This window comes from Oryza sativa, chromosome 12, assembly GCF_034140825.1.
Source record: "Oryza sativa Japonica Group chromosome 12, ASM3414082v1".
In the NCBI taxonomy this organism is placed as follows: domain Eukaryota; kingdom Viridiplantae; phylum Streptophyta; class Magnoliopsida; order Poales; family Poaceae; genus Oryza; species Oryza sativa.
In genome coordinates, this window is record NC_089046.1 from 2415218 (window position 1) to 2424415 (window position 9198).

General features: G+C 40.3%; 2 protein-coding genes across 3 annotated transcripts; one reads left to right on the top strand and one right to left on the bottom strand.

Annotated features, from left to right (window-relative positions):
• Positions 1-700: 700 nt before the first annotated feature.
• On the top strand, positions 701-6124 carry LOC4351503 (uncharacterized). Of its 2 annotated transcripts, none has more exons than XM_066306128.1 (8): positions 701-968; positions 1083-1260; positions 2019-2129; positions 3078-3197; positions 3611-3825; positions 4032-4206; positions 4280-4481; positions 5695-6124. In XM_066306128.1, the coding sequence occupies exons 1-5, from the start codon at positions 836-838 to the stop codon at positions 3717-3719; spliced, it is 651 nt and encodes a 216-aa protein (XP_066162225.1). In that variant the 5' UTR covers positions 701-835; the 3' UTR covers positions 3720-3825; positions 4032-4206; positions 4280-4481; positions 5695-6124. The 2 variants fall into 2 exon arrangements, with proteins under 2 accessions (XP_066162225.1, XP_066162224.1); XM_066306127.1 differs by having other exon boundaries at positions 3624-3825.
• A 581-nt stretch (positions 6125-6705) lies between these two features.
• Positions 6706-8569, bottom strand: LOC4351504 (seipin-1). Its single transcript, XM_026022232.2, has 2 exons — positions 7949-8569; positions 6706-7558 (listed from the first exon to the last, which is right to left on the bottom strand). Exons 1-2 carry the CDS (start codon positions 8528-8530, stop codon positions 6911-6913), a joined length of 1230 nt encoding a protein of 409 aa, XP_025878017.1. The 5' UTR covers positions 8531-8569; the 3' UTR covers positions 6706-6910.
• Between the last annotated feature and the right edge of the window lie 629 nt (positions 8570-9198).

Below are 9198 nucleotides of genomic sequence, written 5' to 3' on the forward strand. Positions count from 1 at the left end.
CTAAGAACACGTATATAAAAGTTTAATTTACATATCATTTTTCGTTTGCAATTATATCGTTTCGCTGGGCCGTTATATTTGCGACGGAGGGAATACTACTAGTAGCAGCTTCGTAAATGGAAGAAAATGGCTCCCTATCCGTATCTGTATTATACAGCCTATCAAGCCGAATACACTGGGCTGAATCCAAAACGCATGGGCTTTATTCCGATTCCTTCCCTTTCTTCTTCCTGCTACCAGTCTTCTAACCGTCTTCTAATGGCCATATGGCCTGCGGCCCATGGCATGGCGCTTTGCCACGGCCCAGGCACAGCACGGCCCGACAGTTGGGCCGTGCCGAGGCCGCTGCCTTGTCACGGTGGGCCGGCAGGCATGACACGAAAGTTAGGGAGGAGCAGTAAACTTATTTTCAGACATGTTAGGCCACGTACCAACGAAGAGGGACAGAGAATAGACTTATCCAGCTATATATAAGGCACGGCCCAAAGAGAAGGAACGCAAAGTAGACTTTTTTCATAAAAACCACGACGGACTGTCGTGCCTTCGGGTCGGCCCGGCACGGCCCGATTCTGGGCCGTGGGCAGGCACGGCACGGCCCGATCTACACGTCGGCCCAGACCCGGCGGTGAGGCCATGCCGGGCCGAGCGGCCCATTTAGGCATCTGTTCTACTAGTCGCCTAGGGCTTCCTCCTCCCCCCTAGCCGCCGCTCCAGCCAGCCACACCGCACATAACACACACACTCTCTCTCGCCATGGACACCGCCGATGAGCGGGAGACGCCGATAAGTTGGAGAATCTCTTTCCCATTAGACGCCAAAAGACGAGCAAGAGACGATGCGCTTACAGGAACGCCTCAAAGACCTACGGCTTCAGGAGGAAATTTGGCGTATCCTTTCCAAGATTTGCGCCTATGAGGGGACGGAGACGATCTCGAGTCCGATACCCATCTTAGTTTACTCGACATCAGGCAAGTTTAGTTATATCAGCGCCTTTTTTTTTTCCTACATCCAAATCGGATGTACGCAGCCATCTTGGGGAGGATTCGCCTTCTTATATTTCTCCCTTTTTTTTTTCTATTTAGACCCACAGCTTTGGGAGGCCGCTGTCCGCTACCAGGAGCAAGTCGGTGGGAGAGTAAGATTTCCCCTTCTGTATCTCAAGGTGGACAACGAGTCCGGGAAGGTTGTGGACGTGGGAAAGTACTGGGACGATCGGCACGGCGTGGGAGAACCTAGAGGTCGTTTCAAGTCATTCAAATGGTTGGTGCACTCTCACACTCTCACTACACGCATATTTTATTTGTTCTGATTTTGTCGTCAATGGCCAAGCTAGGATTTGGATATGAGGGGGGGCCGACTTAAATATGATTATGCTAATAAGAAAATAACATGAAAATGTACATATAAAGTTTTAAGGCATATAGGTACGTTAATAGCATAAACATAATTAACGAGTTAATTTTATCCTAACGGCAAAGCCCATACCAATCATTTGTCTCATCTCATCATCGCACCCTCTTACGATCTAGCGGCGAATCACCTAGTTTAACTGTGAGTTCGATTATGGCGCCATGCATGTGCGGATGTGCTGCGATGGCAGGCAGCGACATCGAGACCATCAAATATATTCGCATTGATCATCTAGACCTTATCGTGTTAGCAAGCAGCCAAGCATGATCAGATGATATATTTACTTTAGAGGAAGATATATAGATATATACCGATCGTTAAGACTTGTTCTTTTCATTTACTTTGATCAAGGGCTTTGCAAGCCAGCTATTGGCAATATGGAAATATGGCAGGGGGAGGGGGTGGCGCTAGGTTTTGTTCTTTTCATTTACTTTGATTCCCTGGCTTCGCCCCTGCTTGTCGTTTCCCCAACATATATTAAATCAATCACACACTGTTGACAACAATGTCGGTCTCATTTTGATTAGAATGATTGCCTTTTTTTTATTACCTGCTCTCGTCCAATAAGTGCATTCTTGATGACTGGTCGATGTTCGTCTCATCTTCAGGTTTGCGGACAAGCATAAAATGTTTACGGCTGAAGCTGAAACAGCATCCTCCACCAAATCGACTGCACAACTTCAGCAGCACTCGTATTCAGAGGAGGAAGATTTGACCATGTAAGTTATCTCTTCGTTAAATTTTCTTTTGCTCAAATAAATGTTCACCCTCATTCCCCTACTCTCATTACTGTTGTCCTCTTCAACTAGCTAGCAGCCTCCCAGTTCATTGCCACACCATAGATCCCCAACATTTGTTTCAGAAACATTTCTCCACCATACCACAGATCCCCAATCTTTGTTTTAGAAACATTTCTCCATTTCGCTTCTTCCCCAATATTTGTTTTAGAAACATTTCTCCGCCACACCATAGATCCCCAATATTTGATTCATAAACATTTCTCCATTTCGCTTCATCCTTGGGGTAACCCATTTTATTTAGCTGTTGAAAATCTAAGGTCTAAGGTTTAGATTCTATCAGGCTAGCAAAGGAGGTTTGATTATTTCAGCTTCTGCCACACGTCACGCGTACGTGTATATTGATATCCACTTTTTGCCACATATTTTTATTTTCCTATTTTACTAAAAAGTATTGCTCCTTTTGACTTAATACTAAGTGTTATGATGTTCTTTCCTATTCTCTATTATTATAAAAATTGAAAATGTTTTTGTCGATACTTTGGTACGTCATTCGTGTATGAGTTTGTTTTTAAGTTCGTTCGCTTTTGGAAATACAAATTTATATTTGAGTCGGGGCAGTCGCATAATAATAGAGACTTACAAACCTCTTTAAAACCTCTTTAAAAAAACTTATATGCTAACTTGAGATGATTGGATTCCTAATTACAGCTCATGATTTTCTAGAGAAAATATATATCCAAGCGAATTCTCACAGTGAATTTCACCTTAACTCACAGTGAATTTCACCTTAACTAAACCATATAACAATAATAAAATTAAAATAGCCTTCACCCGTTGCAACGCACGCAACGGGCATTTTTTTCAGTTTACTAAAAAGTATTGCTCCTTTTGGATTACTACTAAGTGTTCTGATGTTTTTGTGTTCAGGTACAAATCCCATCAACAATTACAGGTCTCAGAGGAGAAAGATACAACCATAGAAGAAAACTCAGAGAAAAAGTGGCATGCACGTCTCATAGATGAATACATTCGTGGAATATTGGAAGGGTGCGTTTAATACACTATCCCCTCCTCTTTGAATATGTATTCAATGTTTTTTTAATTAGCGTTTGTTTCATTTTGTTATGTCGTTTTGTTTATTAAGTTCTAGTTTTTAGTTGTGTAATTTTCCTGCTACCAAATAATTGACTTATTTTCTATACACCAAGGCACTGTGGAATATACTATTAATATGTAAGTAAACTTGCATTTTATTATTTCATGAATGAAGTCGCATTTTTTCTTGTATACAGTATAATTAAAATTTCCATATGATGTTTATGTAACCTCACTCTATTTTCCATTTTTGGTTTCCTACACTAGCACAAACTCTATATCTCAACATAGACTATGTAGGTGTTTATCTATTAAAACATATATATCTTTCTCTACGAAGTTGTTGATAGCTTGATTCTTTCAAGAATGATAACTCAGATACGGAGATTGAGGACGATGAGAATGTTCTCTCTAAGAGTCCTGTGGAAGTTGACCCATGTGCTATTGGTCAATTTCAACATTTCAAGGAGATGAATTCTCTCCGTGAAGAATGTGTCACTCCAAACCCTAAGAATGTTGACAGCTCATCAAAAATATCATCGCAACAAGGACATGCCAAATTGGCAGCAGGTTCTTCTAGGTAATTTCTGCACACTGATTGTAAACATGTTCTCTATTTTTGCTACGTAGTGTTTATATCATGGCGTCAAGATTGTAAGTTTGAAGCAATGGGCATATTAGACTGTGTCATTTTAAACATGTTTTTGGTTTAGTTAATGTTTTTTGCATGCTAAAGCTAAACTATGACATTTTTATAATGATGACTAATTTTGGGTTGAAACACAGCTCACACTATAAGGCAGTGGGATATCATGAGTATGCCGATCTAATCAATCGAATAAACAAGGGTGTACAACTCTATTCTAATAGCATGCAAGAACTTTCTCAGAAAGGAACAGGTGGACTTAGTGAAGCGTTCGTGGCATTCAGAAACTATTTTGTAGAAAAGGATGTTTTTGAGGTTTGTATGACACTCATATTCCTTATTCCTTATTTTCATTATTATCACTGCTTATTCTAAGTCGTGTTTGTAGGAAATTGATTACAAATTCGGAGAAATATTGCATCACTGCTCTCGTACTGTGGGAATTAGGAAGATTTATCATCACTATAATTTCACAGTTGAGATGAAAAATGATAAGGACTGTTGGATCCCTAGGGTTTATTTTGCGGAAGTCAAGATGAAGTATGGTTTCAAGTATCGTTTCTGTGCTCCTCTCGAGGCGACTGATGATGGTATGTGTTCTTATCTGTTTTTGCTTATTCAAACTTTGTGGTTCAAACAACAATGTACGCATTTGTGCTATGTGGTTATTAAAAAACATATTTGAAATAAGTTATAACGTTGTGCTTCTAGTTGTATTGAAACTATGTTTAGTCATATTTCTAGTAAAAACATAAGTTGGGATTAGTCTTATTTCCATTCATTTACGTTTTGCTTTTGATTTTTATAAAGGAAAATATCATCCTAAAATGAATTTGCTGCACCAATATTTGAATTGGACTAGTAAAGGACATGAACAAGAACAAGTAGTTTATATAGTTTACACGATAGTTGTGCCCATGTGTTGTGATGGATGATAAAGAAATGTATTATAAGATCCAAAATAAAAATACAGTACATATAATCCTCAAATCTTAAAGTTGTGTATATGACCACATGAGATCAGTTAGCCCCCTACAGTATGCTAATGCAAAAAGAACGTGATTTTTTTTTATAAGAGTAGAGAAATATCACTACACATTACTCTATGTTCAATTCTTTTGTGACTTGATGTCAAAGGATGCTGAGCCTATTTGATAAGGGATAGTCTTGCAGTTGCCCTCTAAAGGTGCATGAGGATTTGCCACTTAATGTCTTGCTGACATATTTTTGATCAAATAATACTTGGCTTAGGCATATATGAATAAATAAATGGTATTGACTTGTGAATAAATAAGTAGTATTGACTTGTTTTCTCATGTCACGAATCTATGTTTTAGTTATCATGTATACGCAAACCAAATATCCTTTTCTCATGTGAAAGGAGGCTTGCATACCAAATATACAAATGACCTGTACCAGCAAAAAACACAAATAAAAGAGAAACATAGCAAAAACATAATTTAGTTTCCCCATATTTGTAAATATATGTAGAGAACTGGGGAATAATCCACTAATTTTCCTTTGAAGTGCTCATTTGTGTTAAGAGGCAAAAAGGTGATAGGGTTTACCTTAATATGCTACATCTAAGTAGGGTTGATTGCTTCAAAGGGTGAAGTAGAGGGTCCTAAATAATGAGCATACCTCCTCTAATGATTAGTATTATTTATGTTCTCTGGGGACCGGAGATAATTTTCATCAGTTTTTACAAGCTTTATGATTATCAATTGCTTTATGATTATCAATTGTGTGATACACATTTCAACCTAACAAGCATGTTTCATGTCTTTAATTCATTGTCTGTAGGTCAATGTTATTCGTGCAAGAACCAAGGTATTGATAAACTCAAGCACCCATCTAGAGGAGGGTACTCAAAAGGTTATGATGGTGCTGTATGCAACCACCTTGGTGAGGATAGTTCTGATGAAGAGGACGAACTTATGTAACCACCTGCTAACTAGCCAGAGCCTTTAGGCATTAGAGCCAGAAGCGAAACTGATCGAGTGGCAGAGAAGCCAAACAGAGAGTTGATACTTAAGCTGTATTTATATAAATTTGTGCCTTCTGTCGGCAAGTTGTGCCAACTTTAGCTATTTATATAAAATTAGTTTGTACAAAGTACTTACGCACACACCTTAGCTTTGCAGCTTCGCTAATTAAGTGCTACCATGTACTTGAGCCATATGTGCTGTATTGGGTATTTTGCAAATTTACATTTATCATATATTTGCATAAAGATGTCTCACTTCTACGTATTTGAATGACACATAAAAATGATGAGATCTAGATTACTTAGTCTCGTACCTGAAAAACTTAATTGATGTAAATACATCGTTTTCCACGTCTGAGCGCTTCCTGAATTGCTAAATGCTACTTATTTTATAAAAATATTTCTATAGAAAATTTATTTTTTCAAAATCATATTATTTTTTTTCAACTTTCAAATAATTAATATTTAATTAATCATGTTCTTCACATCGTTTAAAGTATCTTCTCATTTTAAAAAGAAAAAAAATTGAACTCTAGAAATCAATCAAAGTACTCCCTCCGTCACTTTTAGCTACAATTTGTAGCTAAAAATTGCTACGAATCTCAACATATGCCTGGGTTGTAGTTAGAAGTTGCAATATTTTAAGATGGAGGCAATACTATAAATGATGGAAATATAAAACCTTTTTGCTTCGTGAATTTGATATATATCAATTCTGGCAGTGTCTCACTGTTACGTACAAGTTTATCCTAAATACAAACACATGAAAGTAGCCTGGGAAACAAACAATTAATAGGTGTTTTAAGTTTATTTTCGGGGAAAATATATGTTAGGTTGAAACATCTACTAGATTGCAATGTATACATTTTCAGTATCATTAATTGGTATCATCACTTTGTATTGTACGAAGCCGTTTGGGTCTAATAAACAACCTTGAGTGCACCAAACCGTGATTATAAGTCAACACAAGCTTCATATTAAACTGCTTTTGAACGATTTAATTGAATTCAGACACAAAGTTGAGCACAACCCCTACTCTCCATCCATTGCCACACCAGAAGTTGAACCCTCAGTGAACTTCAGCTCCATCCTGTCTCCTTGTAGAGTTCCATGTTGTGCTTTCCTCTTTCTTATCCTCTGCTTCCACTTAACTCCAACACCTCCATACAATTCCTTGTCTGATCTCTCACCTGAATCTCCCATGTCCATACCAGAATTCTCAATGACCTGATGATCATACAATCTCCTGTCCCTCGAAGAAAACGCCGATGGTGACCGGCTCCAACAGATCATGGCAAGAACAAGGATGAAAACGTAGACACAGAGAGACACCCACACACATAATGTCCATTTCAATGCGCGAACCAGCTCTTTCGTCCATGGAAGCGTCGTCTGCACAACGATCTCTGCTTGGTACACTTGAGGCAAATGCACAGTCATAGCTCTTGGCTGCAGCATCACTCTGATGAGCACAGTTCTCTTGTGCCGGCCATGGCCTTCCCTGTAGTGAAGCAGCTTGAGGTTGGCATCCTGGCTCTCACTGCGAATGCCCATGGTGAGTGGCACGCAGAGAAGCGCGGTTTGTATCAGCCGAACTGGAGAGCTCTTGTATTTGATCAGATATGGCTGTGTGGTTGATGCAATGGTGATCCCACTCGCGGAGATCGCCTCCGATTTAATCTACAGAATGTGAATTTAGAATTTTTAGGATTCAGTAAGATATATAGAAATTTAAATCAGGATATTCTCCCCCAGGTTGATATACTTATCATTTGAACAAGCACAATGGTCTCCAAATAAATAACTTGGACAACTATTTTCTATTAATTATAATATATATAAAAACATCAATAAATATATGATTTTATTGAAGTATTTCTTAGGACTAACGTTAATATATACATATGGTCTCCATATTTCTAAGATAAATATTTTAGATGCTATTCATAATCAGAGTTTTAGAATTTAACAATAGCCTTTTTCAAATGGTCAAATATTATCAACATGGAGCGAGTATTATTTTTTTCTGAACATTTGGATCAGGAATGTAATGAACATATGACTTAGTACCTGGAACACGCCGATGTGGCGGTTGTGGTAGGAATCAGGCAGCAGCAACGCCATGGACACCCTCACGGCGTGGCCGGCCGGCACCGCCGCCGCTGCTCCGCCGCCAAGCGCCACGGCGGCGCTCGGCTGCGCCTCGGTGTAGTCGAAATACAGAGGATGGCGCGCGGTCACCGGCTCCGCGACCCAGTGCCGGACGAGAGCGAAGCCGAGCACGAGGGACACGACGAACGCGGCGGCGAGCACCGCAAACGTGCACGCCGCGGCGAGCAGGCCAGTGGCGGCGCGCCGGAGGAGAGAAGCGACGGCCGCTGGCACGGCGCGCAGCCAGCCGATGAGAGCGGCGACGGGGTAGACGAGGCCGAGGATGGCAGAGGCGACGAGCTCGCCGACGAAGGCGGCCAGCCTGACGAGCCACCCTGCCGGAACGGCGAGGAACAGGAAGACATCGGTGGAGTCAGCTCCGGCGGCTGGGTTTCTTGGCTCGCCGATGTAGAAGCCATCGCCGTCGCCGTCGCCGTCGGAGCTGGAGGCCGCGGCCGGCAAGAAGGGGTAGTCGCGATGGTATTTGGATGTTGAATTCATCAGAGGCTGTGGACGATAGGGAATGGAGCAGACTCGGTCGAAGGTTCACCGTTTCGCTGTAGAGCTGACTAGCTGAGCTGCTGGAGAGTGAAGAGGAGGTACGCGTGGCAGGAGGAGGACACGTGGCACAGTCTCCGTGCATGAAAGTGACCTTGTCATCTTCCTCTTCCTCCATGCGGATCACCGATGGGAATCAATCCTCGTCACCATCCCAGCTCGGCCCATCACTCCCACTTGTCACCATCTTCAACTGCTGGGGATATCCAATTACCCTCATGCTTGGAGATATAAATGAGATGCAAAAGAGATGTTCAAACATTAGTAAAATACAACAATTGTGATGGATATAGCTAGCATGCAACCAAAATGTTATTCGCATTCAGGTTTTAAAATGTTATTCATATTATCCGTTTTATCACTATCTATATACTTCCTCTGTTTCATATTACAAATCGCTTTTACTATTTTCCTATAGAACGACTTACTCCCTCCGTCCTAAATGTTTGATGTCCCTCCGTCCCTAAATGTTTGACGCCATTAACTTTTTTAAACATATTTGACCGTTCGTCTTATTCAAAAAATTTAAGTAATTATTAATTCTTTTTCTATCATTTGATTCATTGTTAAATATACTTTATGTATACATATAGTTTTACATATTTCACAAA

Coding starts and splice junctions, on each gene's coding strand:
- LOC4351504 (XM_026022232.2), bottom strand. CDS start 8,530: ATGAATTCAACATCCAAATACCATCGCGACTACCCCTTCTTGCCGGCC. Junction 7,559..7,948: donor GCCACATCGGCGTGTTCCAG/GTACTAAGTCAT, acceptor CACATTCTGTAG/ATTAAATCGGAGGCGATCTC.
- LOC4351503 (XM_066306127.1), top strand. CDS start 3,170: ATGAATACATTCGTGGAATATTGGAAGG. Junction 4,207..4,279: donor TAGAAAAGGATGTTTTTGAG/GTTTGTATGACA, acceptor TCGTGTTTGTAG/GAAATTGATTACAAATTCGG. Junction 4,482..5,694: donor TCTCGAGGCGACTGATGATG/GTATGTGTTCTT, acceptor CATTGTCTGTAG/GTCAATGTTATTCGTGCAAG.